Source organism: Stomoxys calcitrans, chromosome 1 (genome assembly GCF_963082655.1).
Source record: "Stomoxys calcitrans chromosome 1, idStoCalc2.1, whole genome shotgun sequence".
In the NCBI taxonomy this organism is placed as follows: domain Eukaryota; kingdom Metazoa; phylum Arthropoda; class Insecta; order Diptera; family Muscidae; genus Stomoxys; species Stomoxys calcitrans.
In genome coordinates this window covers 23,708,240-23,724,820 of record NC_081552.1, presented here as the reverse complement: position 1 = coordinate 23,724,820, position 16,581 = coordinate 23,708,240, and the positions used below count along the sequence as shown (strand labels likewise).

At 37.3% G+C, this 16,581-nt stretch overlaps 2 protein-coding genes across 6 annotated transcripts in view; both read right to left on the bottom strand.

Moving 5' to 3' along the window:
• LOC106089968 (chromodomain-helicase-DNA-binding protein Mi-2 homolog) overlaps nucleotides 1-16,581 on the bottom strand; it is a 109,291-nt gene that overhangs the window by 52,850 nt on the left and 39,860 nt on the right. The gene's annotated exons all lie outside the window — the stretch shown is intronic.
• Nucleotides 360-16,581, bottom strand: part of LOC106090200 (RNA polymerase II elongation factor Ell) — a 51,693-nt gene continuing 35,471 nt past the window's right edge. The window contains exons 1-3 of one of the 2 annotated variants that reach the window (XM_013256316.2): nucleotides 15,961-16,548; nucleotides 15,183-15,624; nucleotides 360-5,449 (exon numbers count right to left, since the gene is read on the bottom strand). In XM_013256316.2, coding sequence (XP_013111770.2) covers nucleotides 603-4,556 — 3,954 coding nt within the window. In that variant the 5' untranslated portion in view covers nucleotides 4,557-5,449; nucleotides 15,183-15,624; nucleotides 15,961-16,548 and the 3' untranslated portion in view covers nucleotides 360-602. Of the gene's footprint in view, nucleotides 5,450-15,182; nucleotides 15,625-15,960; nucleotides 16,549-16,581 lie in introns of those variants that run through there. The other variant, XM_013256315.2, reaches the window with a different exon arrangement.

Genomic DNA, 16,581 nt, shown 5'->3' with positions numbered 1-16,581 from the left:
GAAAAATTTACAATTAATTGTAGCAAATCTGTAGAAATTAATGGAAATTGCGAAATATTGAGAAAAAAAGACTAAAACGCTTACAAAATAGGACCTCGAGCTAAATTATTTATTAAACAGATTATATAATTTTTTTTTTTTTTGTGATGCACCATCCTAATCCCATATTGACTTTCTAAATAGAGTTTCATCTTTTCGACTAGAGCGATAACTCGCATTTCGCACTTCAAAGTACTACTAAAAAGAGCATGTGGTTGTGTAAGAGGATTTAAAAACATCATTGCCATGGTCATTTTTTCATTTCATTCATTCACACACACACATACACATACACATCCACTTAAGAAATAGTTTACATATTTGAATTTTTCTAGTTATGCAATATTTATTCTTTAATAATTAAAAAAGTATTTTACACATATAAACCAAAGAAGTAGTAGTAGTAGTGTCTGAAGAACAATAGTAATAATAATAATAAGTGTTGTTGTTGGTTTGTTTGTTTTGCTTGCGGGTCGGGTCAGGTCAGGTCGGTCGGTCATCATTATTATCATCATGATCATTGGTTTACAAGTAACAAAGGGGGGTCATAGCTACGGTCTTGATCATTGGTCATCGTCGTCGTCATCATCGGAATCATCATCATCAGAGTTATCATCATCATCGTCATCATCTGAGGCATCAGAATTATCCTCATCCGAATTATCATCGTTCGATGAGGAGGAAGATGAAGAATCACTATCAGAGTCCGAATCATTGTTATGAATTGGAGATGCCGTTGCAGAATGCAGCTGATGTTGCTGCTGTTGGTGGTGGTCTTTTATATCTGGCATTGCATTTGCGGGTAGATGTTGCTGCTGCTGCTGTTGGTGGTGGTATGCATTCGCCTGCCAATTCATTGCATTATACGTTAACTGTTGCGGCGGCTGCTCGTCCATTTGTATCGTTTCTGGCTCATGATGTTCATGTTCATAGTGTTCTCGTTGGTATTGTTGCTGTTGTTGCTGCTGGTGGTGTTCAACATGTTGTTGCTGTTTTTGTTGCTGCTTACTACTATGATGTTTCGAACTCCTCTTTGTGTGTAGTGAGGAGGAGATGGCGCACAACGTGGAGTTAGGTGGTAGGCAATTACCATTAGACACATTTATTAGGACATCATCACCGGCTCCAACGCCAGCACCAACACCGCCACCATTGCTAGCATTCATTACCATAAGCGGAGGTGAATGATTACTTTCCCCACTACTCTGCAGCATTGGTGATAAGTGAGCTGTCGTTGCGCCATTCGAGCTGTTATGGTATGATGACGACTGTTGTTGCAGCAGCGCTGACCCTGTAGATTGTTGATGCTGCTGCGCTTGTTGCTGTTGCTGCGCTTGCGGTTGTACTGTTGCAATACCACTTGTCAATTTCTTATCATAGTCCATTACCAATTGCTTGATATGAGCCAATTTCTCATGTAAATAATCGAAACGCTCCTTGCCACGATTGATGGCCTCCTCTTTGCGTATACGGTTATATTCAGACACGATCTGATCCTTAATGCTATAATAGTCCGGACATCCCTGTTGCACATCGTTCAGACGTTCAGCCAATTTACGAAACCGTAAGCCAACACTCTCGATTTGTGCCAATAGTTTGCGATATTCATCGTAATTCTTTTCGAATTCAGTCTTGTAACGTCGCCTCTGTTCAATGCTTGTTATGGGCGTGTATTTGCTAAAATCAAAGCGAGGTGCATCTCCTGCATTTGAGGGGGGATTGGTTAAAGAGAAGCTAGAGGCAGCTGCGGCAATTTGTTGTGTGGGCGATGGATGTTGCTGTTGTTGTTGCTGGGAAGAATGCGAGGCAGTTTGGGGTGGTGTACGAGCATTGTCATTATATGACAACGACAACGAAGATGACGATGACGAAGATGCCAGTAACGGATATGGACCACTATTATTGTTGGTATTGATATTCTGTACGCCGTTGTTGTTGTGATTGCTATGCTTACTAGAATGTTTCTGTGTAGGGGTTGATGATCTTGAGTGTTTACTTGATGATTGGTCAATAACACCATTCCGCCCCGAAGAGGAAGAGTGGTGACGGGAACGACCAGAAGTTGAGTTGGAGGAGGAGGATGATGATGATTTATGGTTATTGTTGTGGTGATAGTCTTCATTCGTGTTTGGTATGACACTATTGCTGTGGCTTTGGCTGCTGCTGCTGCCCAGGCTGCCACCGTTGTTAAATTTATGGTTGTTATAATTATTAGGGGGGGATGTTGAAGATTGGCGTTGCCTTTGCTGTTGCTGCTGTTGGTATCTATTGCTATTACCATTACTAGAGTTTGACGAAGTTTTGGTTTCAGGCACAAAATTATTTGCATATGGCGTTGGAGAATTATTACGGCGCATGGCGGATAACTCACGATTTGTGGAAGTACTGCTGCAGTAACCACTTGAACTGGAAGTGCTGCCACTAGAATTTCGTTTTTCTTTCGAAGACACTGAGGAGGAGGCGGAGGATTGGGAGGATGTAATTGTTGTTGCTATTGTACTACTACTACTGCTGCTGCTGTTACCACTATTGCCATTGGCATTAGCGTTGGAGGAAGTTTTACTATTGAACGTAGTTTTACTACGTGACACGAGCCCACTGACGCCATGACTTTGCTGCTCTCCGTTAGTGTGTTGCTGTATAAAATCATCCATATTGTTGAGCACATTAAATGTTAGATCAGAATTACCAGAATTCTCATCATTGCCATTTGTATTGCCTGCTGCAGTATTGTAGTTGTGTGGCGAATAGGCGGACGAAGATGTTCGATGATTATTGAAAGCAGCATTGCCATTATTATAACCGATGCCAGAGGCCATTCTAGCGCCAGCGCTTAATCCATTAGTGCCATGGAGCATTATGCCATTTGTATCCTTCTTGTAATGGCTTATGCGTTGCTTCTTACTTTGCCCAGCCATGGGTAAAGTCCCATCATATAAATCCGGTTCTAGACTAGCACGTTTTAAGCCACCACCGCTTCCTAAGCCATGGAGGCCATTGCTGCCCGCTAATGCAGCAGCAGGCGGAGGACTTCCCGTGTGCGTAGATGATGTTGGGCTCTGTCCAGATATCGAACTGCCAGCATCGGAGCTGTTGGGCGGAGTTAGATTTTGAGGCTTTCGTCTTTTTAATTGTTGTATTTCCTGCTCCGTGAAAAACGGCCAATTCTCATCAACATCATTCCACATGCTACGACGTAAATTATAGGTATTGTCCCGCGATAATGTCGATATGTCTTTGAGTATGTTACTTATAAGTTGGCGTTCTTTGGGGGCCAGTCCCTCATTCTGTAATCGGGCATACAATTCCGGCTTCTTAAATGGCTTCAATGCAAGCAGATGTATAAGGCGTTCGCGTATTTTTCGCCTCGACACATCGGCCACTTTAGCGCCACCGTTGCCGTTCGATAAGGCTTTTGGGCCACCATTAGAGGAGCTTTTAGATCCACCAAGCAATGAACCATTTGGCAAATTTCTACCGTTATTTCCCACTAGTGCCTTTTTTGGCTGATTTGTTGACGCCGCCGCTGTTGCTGCAACTCCAGAACCTGGCGGCGAATTACCGCATGACGAATTTTGATGATAGCCATTGGTGCTGCTGTTGTTATTGGCAACAGATAATGCAAAGGGTGGCAGGCTGGAGGAGGAGAAATTTGAGGGACTACCGCCATAACGATGATTTCCATTGCTGTTGTTGCTGTTTCCAATTCCAATAGTTCCATTGCCGCCCATTAATGAGGGATTCGGAGAGGATTTCGAATTCGATGATATTAGACGACTGCCGCCGCCGACAGTTCCACCACCAGGTGGTGAATGTTGATTGAGCGTTGATAATTTATTACGACTAATGTTATTACTACTACTGTTGTTATTGTTGCTGCTTAAATAACTACTGCTGCCATTAATTATGTTATTACTATTGCTACTACTGTTGTTGTTGTTGTTGTTGTTGTTGTTGCAGTTGCTGCTGCTGCCACCATTTGTGTATGCTTGCAAAGAGGCAGCCGACACAGGCCTTTTCACCTTGCGTCCAATATCTGTTTGATTGGGTTTGATCTCGCGTATACACTTGCTCTTCTCCGTCTCCTCGGCAATGGCCATTTTTGTTCGTGTCGTATCGTAAACATCATCATTGGCATGTATACGCATACGATGATTGAGTGCGCCCAGGACGTCCAAATCCGCACCCGCCTGCTGTATGCATTCCAAAGAACCCTCAACATCGTCAATAGCAAAACCAAATTTACGGCCATCGGCCGGTCCATTCGAGCCCTCAGCTGTGGGGAATTGTATAACTCCAGCATTGCCAATAAATTGTATTTTGGCACATTGTCCTGCTTGTAAACGTTTTGCCTGTTTGTTGCGCTGATACTCCTCAATTGCACGATATGCCGAATCGGTAAGTTTAACAAATATATACTCTTTGGAATCATCGATAATGCTGCGTTGCTGTGACATACCATATTTGCCGGACGTTAAAACAGGCGGGCATTTTCCGGACGCAATCGAATTTGTCATAACGCCTTAGCGTAAGACGCAGGCGCAAGGGACGTATAAATGATTAATATTATTCTGGTGTTCAATGACGGCGGTTGGTCGGTATGTGGAAAAATTAACACAACGGTAGGTTACTTGGTTGGTTAATTGGTGTGGATGACTTATTATTTTTTTTTTAATTTAGTTGAATGCGTTATACAACTTTTGTAGTATCTCTCCTACTTGTTTAGAGCTCTCCACTTGCAGAAATATTTCAGTCAATTCAACAAAAGATGCATACAATATATATATGTATATATGTGTGTGTGTGTGTGTGTATAAATATATACAATCCAAAAAATATAGGTTTGTTTGCTGTACAAAGGGAAGATGTTTTAGTGGGTTCTTAATCTTGGAAGTAAAATGTCATCAGCTTCACCTTTTTGTTGCAGTTTTTCTTTCTTTTTTGCGTGTGTACAGTAGGTAGGTGTTTGTTTGCGGTTGTGTAAGAGTAAAATAGTCTAAAGTCTACAATTCGTCTTTTCTTAAAAAAAATGTGTTTGACACTAATATTTTCTTTAAATTAAAATTGTTTTTCTTTTCAGGAAGTTTTTGCGGCTTCATGTGTGGAGATGTAGAGAATGCATATATATGCGACTCACGTCGCTCCTTTACGAATGTGGGCCTGGAAGCATTCGTATCGGTTTTGCAGATGATGGTAAGATGGTTGGGGGAAAGTTGTGCTGCTGCTGCTGCTATGTACTTGGCAATTATTATGGACGTTTTGTTCAGCTTCTATTTTCGTCTACACTGTATGAATTGTCGTCTTTTTCCTTCTCATCAACACAGGACTAAGGACAGTTGTTGATATCCCATCAAATGGCAATTGTTGAATTCCATGTCTTTTCCTCAATTACGAGTATTTGGTATCAGAACTGTAAATTTTTTAAAATTGTTTAGGTATGTAAATGCGCATATGTATATGGACTATGGTACGAAATGTACTGCTCGATTCAAATTTAATTTCTTTAGAAATATCTTCGCAACCGTGTTTTTTATATTCAAAAAAGGCCCATGGGTATTATAGAGTAGTTTTAGTTTTCAACTTCCTTCTCCCTACTGGAGATCACGTTAGCATGTCCGCCCATGGCGCTAAACGCCTGGTTTCAAATCCTGGCTAGAATATCAGCAAAAAATTACAGCATTGGTTAGGTGACGCACTGCGGCATACCGAAACTGACATACCCGACTAAATTATGAATGTACGGGTAGTTTTTTTTTTATAGTCAATTTTGGAAAGAGTCCTTAAAAGAGGGGGGCCCTTCCTTACTATCAGTCTTCAGAGAGACAAACAGCAAAAAACTGGACCAACAAAAATCTATCGATATTTTATATTGGCTTCGTAAATTTTGCTGAAATAGTAAGAACCACGAAATTTCTGTCAGCTAAAATATTCAATGATGCTATCTTGCTGATAAAGATTTAAGCGACAAGACCAAGACAAGCGATAAAAAATTATAGCGTTTTTTTTTCATATATAGGTGATAGAAAAGTAACGATAATATCGATATTTATTTTAAAAATATCGATCGATAGTTTGCCAGCTCTAGCAGGAAACCGAAGTGTAGCGATTTGATACTGCACTGAAGCTGGATATCGAAATGCTGCAAAAGCAACATATGGCAACGGAATACTCCACTCATTTGACCCAAATGGCTTGACTAAAGCACTCCTTGTGAGTTTGAGAAAATTGAGATGTTCAAAAGCCACAAAAAAGTCCAGAGTCCAAAGAATTAAACTTTCAACTGATACAAGCACATCCTGCTTTATAGGCAAAGAACAAAATTTGGAGTCATTAAAATCTAAAGTCAACAAGATAATGTGGCCTTATCAATAGGGCTTTAGACCAGATAAACAACCATAGAACAGATGTTTGCATTGTGTCGAATTCCAATAAAAACAGATCGCTGGATTTTCTTAGTTGAGTAACAATTCTCCAAATCCCCCTTCAACAGTCCTACACATTCAAAGGTATTTCAGCCTATGTCTGAGTTTGGCATCCCTACAGAATTAAGCTAGCTGATACATGTTGCGAACGGTTCAATACCAAACGAAGTTTCAGACATGGAGAAAGCCTATAACGTGATCTCTTAAATATTCTGCTGTCGATGACTATACGAGATGTAGGGATATGACTCACAAAAGAACACGTGCTGCCCAATGTCGACGAAATGGTCGATACCCGGAGGCAATAACTGCCGACTTTGGAAACATGGAAGAACTACGGCCATGTTGGCAGAATGGATGAAGCATTATGTATATCAAAATTGTCAATTTACATACGATTCATCATTTTTGCTATCAGACTAGTATACATATTTTATTTTTGTATGACATAACCTAACCTTGGCGTTGCTTTCATCCGACTGACAGCAAAAACAGCTGATTTCTGTATGTTTTTCTCAGAAGAAATAGATCACCGCCCTAATCGAAAAAATAACACATGCTATTTTCGAAATGTGATTGTCTTATTCGTTAGCTTCATTCGTATCACACAATGTGTGCATCGTTAACAATAGCAAAATTGAACTGAATTAAGAAGTCTTTTGAAAATGAATGCGATGGCAAACGAACAAAATTTCGAAGGAAAGTGGAGTAAGACATCACGAAACTAGGTGTCAGCAATTGGAGAGAAGATCAAGGCGCTTGAAAATCTATTTTAAGTACGGCTAGTAGACGAAACTTTCTGTGAGAGCCAACTAAGTAAGGTTTTATTGCATTTGAAATTTAATGTTTTTGTTCCAATTTTTTCTTCATACATACTAACATATATATATATATACATATATATATATATATATATATATATATATATATATATATATATATATATATATATATATATATATATATATATATATATATATACATATATATATATACATACATTAATTTTGGTCATTACCCGATTTCTGAACAGGTTATCGTACAAATATTATCGGAGAAATCCAATTTCATTACTGATAATAATGTCACACATACAGTGAGCGTCAAAATTTAGTGTACAAAAATATTAAGATTTTTTTGTTAATGTTTTTTATTCTTGATTCGAAGTTTAAGTAGAGAACTAAATACACATAAAATGTTTTAAAATCGCTAATTTAAAGGCTGAAACAAAACATTTTTTTTTAAATAAATGTTTCAGTACGTACGCTTTATTTTAATTTTCAACACAAAAAATTGGATTGAATTTCCAATTCAAACAATTTCTAAAATAATTACAGTCGAACTTCTCTATAACGAATTGTTCTCTATAACGAATAAAAATTGAAAACACACCTTTTTTTGTCATTTTCACCTATTTTAACTTCTATAACGAATTTTTCTCTGTAAAGAATTGTTTTTAAAGCGCAATTTGAAATTTTCACGCAAACTAATCTCTCTATAACGAATTTTTGGCAAACTTGTTTTTATTAAAGTTCACACAAAGAAAGGTGGTACAAAACGAAACTAATTTAATATTGATCATTAATGCACTTGCAGACAACCACAAAATAAAAATTAATTTCAGAAACGCCAGATCTCGGAGATGGGTGGTGCGATTTAAGCGAAATTTTGTGTGCTCTCATATGGAAAACTAAAAATAAAAATTTGGTATCCAAATTTCGGATGGGGTATCTGGGGGGCCGCCCCATCCTTAAACCTACCAAATACATATATACACCAATCACGACAATATGGGACTCAAATGAAAGGTATTTAAGATTAGGAAACGTATCTGATATCCACCACCCCAACCCCCAAAACACCCCTAAATCAGACATATTTACCGACCATGGCATTATGGGACTCAAATGAAAGGTATTTGCGAGTAGAATACGAATCTGATATCCGAATGTGGGACCACGTTTCTGGTGGCCGCCTCTCCCCAAAAACAACTTCAAAGGGTACAAATGTACGACCATAGCAGTATGAGGCTCACATGAAAGGTCTTTGGGAGTAAAGCACGAATCTGATATCAATATTCGAGAAAAGTGTCTATGGGCCACCCCACCCTCACAACACCACCCAAATAGTAAGAATTTGCTGACTATTGCAATATGAGGCTCAAATAAGAGGGTTTTTAGAGTGGAACATGATTCCGAAATATATTTGCAAGGCCAACTCACTGAGTGGCCGCCCATCCCCAAAACACCTCCCAAGCCGGTCATGTTTGCCGAAATATGGGGGAAAATGGGACTCAAATTAAAGGTATTTGGGAGTAGACCACGTATCTGATACCAACATCAGGGACCAACACCACCATAACAACCCCCAAATAGGACGTATTTGCTCACCAAGACAATTTGGGTCAAAGAGAGTGGAACTAAATATTTATAGTTTTTAGGGCCAATACCCCAAACCGGACATATTTGCTGACTTTTGCAATAAAGAGTTTAAAAGGAGATTAGAAAACGAATTTGATATCCAATTTTGAGGCCAATGGCTATATGAGTTTTAAATAAATGATACATGGATATATGAGAATAGAGCACGTCGCTGATATATTTTCAGGGCTTAGTGTTTGGGGGACCACCCCAATCCCCAAAACACCCTTAAATCAGGCATATTTACCGACCATGTCAATGTGGAGCTTAAATGAAAGGTATTGGGGGGTAGAGCAAGAATTAATACCTAATTTCAGGACCAATTTTCTGGGGATCTACCCCTTTCCTAAAATACCCCACAAATAAAATACCATCGCAATATGGGGCTCAAATAAGGGTATTTGGGAGTAGAATACGAATTTGATATCCAAATTTAGGACGATGTATTAAGGGCATCACCCCATCGCCAAAACACCCCCCCAAAGGGTAAATTTTTCGACCATGCCAAACGAATTTGACAACCTTTTTTGGGGTCATGTGTTTGGGGAACGCCTTATCGTGTAAACTACCCTAAACCAATGGCAATATGGGGTTTAAATAAATGGTATTTGAAAGAAGAGCACAATGCTGATATTTTTTCAGGGCCAAGTGTCTGGGGGACCACCTCAACCTGAAAGCACCCCTAAATCAGATATCATGAGAATATCGGGCTGAAATAAAGTATTTTAAGAATACTTATATTGTTAAACTGTTGCAAATTGCAAATTTTGCCCATGAACATTCCACTAAAGGTCAGGGGCAAACTTCTCACATATCAATGAGTGCAGTCCGATTCAAGTTTAAGCTCAATGATAAGGGGCCTCCTTTTTATAGCCGAGTCCGAACGGCGTGCCGCAGTGCGACACCTTTTCGGAGAGAAGTTCTAGATGGCATATTACCTCACAAATGCTGCCAGCATTAGGGGGGGAAAGCCACTGCTGAAAATGTTTTCTAACGGTCTCGCCAGGATTCGAACCCAGGCGTTCTGCGTCAAAGGCGGACATGCTAACCTCTGCGCTACGGTGGCCTCCATTGTTAAACTGTTAGTCAATCGATATACTATTTTCGTAGCATGATATTGCACTAAAAGCTCTTTAATTGTCGAATATAAATATTCCAAGGGAACTTTTGTTCCATATAAAATAAAATAAGGCGCAGCGGAGCGGACCCGGGTCAGCTAGTATATAATATAAGTATAATTTTTAAATAATTTTTGTAGTGGCATGACGAATGAGGGAAAATTACGTAAAAAAAGGAAAATTTTCAGTTTAAAATAAGTTGGTTGGTGATCGGAAAACAGACAAAAAATGGCAAATCGTTAAAGTTTATCGATTGAAGAAAAGTACCATATTATATCCAAAGTTGATGAAGGCTCTAAAAAAGAAGGAATATCAGCTGGAACACAAAATTTCAAGTCCGTAATTCGTTCGGCCGTCTCTCCGTAGACTACTAAAATTGGTCACCTCGGCATTTCCAAATCTTAGTTTGTGTTCTGATTTCCAACATTTTTGCTGGAAGAGTTCAAAAATCCCTACAGAAAAGTCCTCTTGAGTTCTACAATATCTCTTTGGTCTCGGGAATTTTTGACTTTTAGTTGTTTTTGCTGTTTTTACTGAGACAGGCTTCCTAAAAAATTGTTTGCACCAAACAATATTTGTAGCCTTCTTCACAGCCAATTTACTAAAAAAAATTACGATTTTGTAGTTTTATTTTTTGTTTTTTACATTCACAATTTTCAAAAAATTCAATGTTTTTGGAAATCGGACCCCAAATGAAGATTTAATTAAGGGGCTTGACAACATGTGCCCCGCCACCTAGGGCCTTCAAATGACTCAAAATTTCAAACGGCAGATATTTATACCATTTTTCATTTCTATCCCACTGTGTTTGTTTATTTTTGCATTTAGTCAAATTAAACCTAATTTTGGCCAGTTTCTCTATAACGTTGTATTTCACCGGACCCCAATTGCTTCGTTATAGAGAAGTTCGACTGCATATCCTATATTAAACAATTATTATTTTTTAACAAAATTATAAGTCACTTTATTAATCTCTTTTTTTTACTGCAGGAGGTAAGGTTAAAATGGCAGTCTACAAGCACAGAAACCAGTGCTCTAGACAGAGACCAGAGAGAAACTCTCACCGGTGAGTAAGTTCCAGCCTGCCAGGTACGGAAAGTAGTTTACTCATTTTTCTGTTTTTTTTTTCTCGCAATGGCGGAGCATTCCTGCATACCTGTTCACGTTTCACACTCCATCTCGATTCTCGTCTCAAGTATTGGGTCCAAAACCTCTGCAGTTTTACCTTCAAATCTCTAATCCACTCCCCCATGGTTTTAAACATTTTGGCCTCGAGTTCTTACGGATGTTCAAAATCGTATTTAGCGCCCTATTCAATGTGGTGCTTAAATCCCATAATATAATGACTAGACTACATATGTATGCCTTGGACACGTTATGTTTTTAAATCCTTCATTGCTGTCCCCAATACTGCTGGTGTCTATACCAGAATCAGTATTGGCATCCTTCCTCTTCCTAATAACAAGCTGCATTCTCAGGTTTAGACGCCTCGGCCTGGCCCAGCCCATTTTATACCATTACCATTTGTAAGTCAGATGTTACGGATAAAGATGCCATCACACTATATGTTCTCGTCTTATGACATGTCAATATTATTAGAGTTCCACACATAGTTTGACACGAATGAAACTAACACATGAAAATCACTTTTCAAAACAGTACTATTAGTTTTTCGATTAGAGTGGTGCTCTTTTCCTTCTGATAAAAACATAAAGAAATCTGCTGTTTTTTTTTTGTAAGTTGAATGAAAGCAACCCCAAATTAAATTGTTTTCACAGCTTTAACAATTTGGGCTGTTATACAAAAATAACATACTAGTGTGATAGCAAAAATGATGAATCGTATGTAAATTGGCAATTTTGACACACATTATGAAATACCAATGATACATGTCATAAGACAGGAACATGTAGTGTGATAGAGCCTTAAAACGTCAGTGCAAAGTTAGATAGTTATCGATATCATGCGATAGTAGATAATTGTAATCGACTTATTGTAATTAGCGCTTTCTATAATAGCCATCCTCAGTAGTGGTGATAGAATGTGCACCGCGGCTTGTTCTGCGATACCCTGTGACTCCCTCTCTCGTACCTCAAATGCCAAATTTAAAGCAAATCGTATAACAATGGAGACTGCAATACCATGCGTCCCTCCCCCGTACCTCACATAGGCACCAATTGGAGACTCGCAGGTCTCAAGAAAATGAGTCAGTGGATCGATAAATAGGACAGCTATTTCAATGTTTTTAGGTAAATTTAGGTCACTACAAGGTACTGTTTTTTTTTTTTTAATTGTCATAACCTGCCATAACAACCCTACCTAACCCATGTTTACATACATATTTATGTATGCATGTTTGTATGCAATCATGCCATTCTTGTTAAGAAAATCGTTTATTTAATTTCATGTTCCTTAGTATGGTAACGTTGCTTATGGAACTAAAATCGAAGACAAAAATTATGGCTGTTATTTATTTAGCTGGCAACAATGAATGTTCGAACAATAGACGTACAGACATCTAAAATAGGTATGCAAAGTTAGTTTGCTCGTTTTTTTCGCTTGAATAATTAATTCTCTCGTCTTAAACCGAAAAAAACAGTAATAAGAATTAAATAATTTCAATAAATGAAATGGGTTAAGGTAGGCATTGATGATCATTTGGCTGGTCTTTTTTTTTGCTTCATTCGTTAGAGTATTACTGTGTGATTGGTTGGTTGATTGTTTCACTCTTCTCTCTTTTTCCTATATATGTAGGTAAATTTTTTTTATGGTCACAAAAAAATGTTGACTTCCATTTATTGACACAGTCATATGTATGGAAGAAATATATATGTAGCTTTCTTTGTGTTTGTGAGCGAGATAAGCATTTCGAAAATTCGCCCAATATAGGTACCTGCAGATATGAAATTTTAGATATTTCATTGTTGGCTAGTCTAATGATCTTAATATCTTTTTCAACGAAAGTGTGACTTTTAATTATTGTAAATTATCTGTATTGTATTGCAAAAGCAAGTAAGGGTATAGTAGTCCGCGGGAGAAATTGCTATTGCAGACTACAATTTTATAATTTGTATCTCCCTCATTAAAAACGTTGTAAGCAGTTAAGTGCTAAAAATGCTCTCTGCATTTTCACAAAGAGACATAAAGTAAAACAAACATTCTCTCACAAAAACCCCAAAAGCAGTCAAACAGGCAGACATTATAAGAAAGGTGGTGCTGCGAGCTTTATATGCACGTGTAGATGACATGTTTGCAAGTATTAGTGTATCTCCGATTAGTATTGACACTTGCTAGATAATAATGCCCACATAGCTGTATTTTTGTTATTTTATTGAATCGGTCTGTGTTTTTATATATGTACATACATATGTACAATACTACTTTATTTTTATCATCTGATAATGGTCTGTTTAAACTAAAAAATCTTCTTAGTGCAAAAATCGATTACTTGTCAAGCGTTTAGTACACTTTTAATGTATTGTAAATCATTGCAATAACTTTGCGGTTACCATGATTTTGTCATTTTAAAGTTGCATGTATCAACGACTCAGAAAATACATATTTCTTTTACCTAGATGGAAGTGCAAAGTTGTATTTGCTTATCAATGTGTGTTTTTTTCTTCTACGTATCTACACAATAAACGTAGCGAGTAGTGTTTATTTTTCAAGAGGTTTCTCGTTTCTTTGTTCAAAGAGCGATGTTCGTTACATTCTCACAAGAAACTAAATATACCTACCTAACAACATATGTACGAGTATATGAAGAATTATATCGATTTAGCTTTTTGTAGTTGATGTCGTTGTTTGTTTTTCTGACTCGACAACATATGTTTGCCTTGTTGTTGTAAAATCTAATAAACAACAAAACAAAATACCCTTCACCACTCTTTACATCACCTCCATACACAGTGAACGAAAAATTGATGGAAGCATTGTGGAACGACGCGTTCATGACTACGTGAGCTGTATCACTTGCTTGAAGTGATCAAAAAAACATACAAACGAGTTCAGTGCTGGGGTGGTGTTGGGCAATAAAATCCATTTTATTTTGTTAATGTCAATTTCCGTGCTCAGCCACTCTTTATTTTCATTGAGTGAATATAGTGCATACTCAAATTTGCTGTCAAATTTATTCAGCGATACTCTTATTGAAGATATACTAGCTCTAAATATCTAAAGATTCATATTGAGTTTCCTTGCCTCATTTAGGTCAATAGTCAAATCTGTTTTTTATCAAAAGTAAACTTATCAAAAGCGAATTAGTTTATGGCAAATCTTTAGTACATACAGCGACAATTCAAAAACCCATCGATAAGTACTGGAATTAATGAAGTTATTGTTGTAGCAGTGTGTTATACACTAAGGCGGCAGCCCCTTGCCGATGAAGAACTCCATCGGGTCAATCTGGTACGTACAACCGGCTGCCATGGAATTGGGAATTAATGTTGTTGTTGTTGTTGTTGTAGCAGTGTGTTGTGCACCGAGACGGCAGCCCTTGCCGATGGAGGATTCCATCGGGTCAAACCGGTACGTACAACGGGCTGCCATGCGATTGGGGAATTAATGATGATTGGTATCAGCGGATTGATTGTGGAAAGTGATAGAACACCTGCTTAGGAAGGCAATTATTGTAACGTTCTTTGAAAGTAAAAGAAACGTTAAGTAGTTTAAGTCACAATATGGAGATAATGATCATGTCTGGAAATAGGCTTATAATGTCCTCCAAATTAATACTGGGTAGAATTCACTACATAATTATCATGACACCAATAAAAAAAATACCAAATGCGCATTATTAGCGTAATGTTATAGTACGGTGCAGTAAATTAACAACAATAAGTCGTTGGTCATTGATTATTTTTGTATGATCATCACAGACAAATTATTTTTATTAGTATTATGATGATTCAATTTCTTCTTTGGATCTGTTGAGAAAATTTCATGCTAAATTCTATATTCTATATTTGGGCCTTGGCAACATTAGCAAAATTCTCTATGATGCGAGAAGAGAGATAAATAATTAATTAACACTGTGGTAGAATGCAATTGACTACAATTCGTTCACATTTGGTTGCTGATATTTGTTTTTCAACTTTCAAATGTTATTGTTTTGTGTGTTTTTTTTTTAAATCGAGCAAACATTTTCGTACTATTTAAAATAAATATATAGACATTGGGCTTACTTTTCTTTCTCTCCAAGTAATATCAGTTGCAATTTCTGGTATTTAGCAGATAGATGCGATGTTGATGCGTACTCTCGTCGTTGTTTACTTGTTTTGTTTCTTTTTTTATGAATTGTTGATCTCTTCTTTTGCCTTTTAGATTTTAAATACTCTTGAGATGAGAAAGAATGACGATGTTGTGGTTGTTGCTGGTTTATGGTATGGCTTTATTTCAATTATTGGACGTGTTTTGTATGTAGATTTACTCTATTCATAGGTTTATTTTGAACAAATGTGACGATATTTTTTTGCTGTAAATGTGCTGCAGTTGTTGTTGTGTTATTGTTGCTTCTAAGGTATAAAAGGCCGATAAAACGTCAAAACTTTGTTGTTTGTGTGTTTCCTCTGCTATATTGCTGCTGCTATATCTCTGACGTGTGTATATGGCGACCAAAATAAATTACTATATTCGTGTTAAAAATAAAAATGGTTTGTTAATAAAGTTTGACGACTCGTTGATGTGTTTTTCTTTTTGTATTTTTGTGTTTTTTTTTTCTCTTTTGATTTGTTTGTTTGTCTCCCAGCCAACACTTGTGTCATTTAATCGTCGCTTTTCTACTATACCACGTTTATATTGATTGTACTACGCATAAGTATGTAAAGATAAGTCGTAGGAATGTTTTTACGGAACTTGCATTTGCTGTTTTCTTTTTGTCGTTCTCTCATGCCTTGCACTTCTCAATAGTATCTGTTTTACTTACTTATTCTCGTAACACATTCATAAATCACCAATACGTACATATATATAACCAAACAGCAAAATTTTTGTCTCGGAAGCAACAACGAATATCAAACTCAGCTGTTTTTAAAAACGATCAATATTAAATCAACTCGTTACATTCACCGTTGCTCGCCAATATTGTCGGAAAGAAAATATATATACGCACATACACGAATGCCATAATTCGTCGTTTTTAATGATCCGCACTGTCAACGTTATTTTCTATTTCACTTTTGACATTTTTTCTTTTCCATATCACATTTTTGTGTATTTTTCAAGCATCTACGTAATTACATGTTGATTTTATATTTTTCCTTCAATTTATGTAACTTTTTTTAGCCAAATTACTATATATTAAATTTATACAAAATATGTATTAGATATTAAATTTTTCGTATAAAATTTAGTCCACACACCATTATCGCCTTAAACAGCAGAAACCACTCTGTGACCACTACCACCACTAAGTGAACTGTTGAGTATCTATCTCCTCTTCTTTCCATATTTTTTGTTGCCACTCGTTCGTTGTGAAGTCTCTCGCTAAATTTTCAAGAAAACGCTCACACACAAATGCACATCATGTCTCTCATGTACAATGACGTTTTTGTAGTTTTGCTTTACTTATTTTCGTCAACGTCT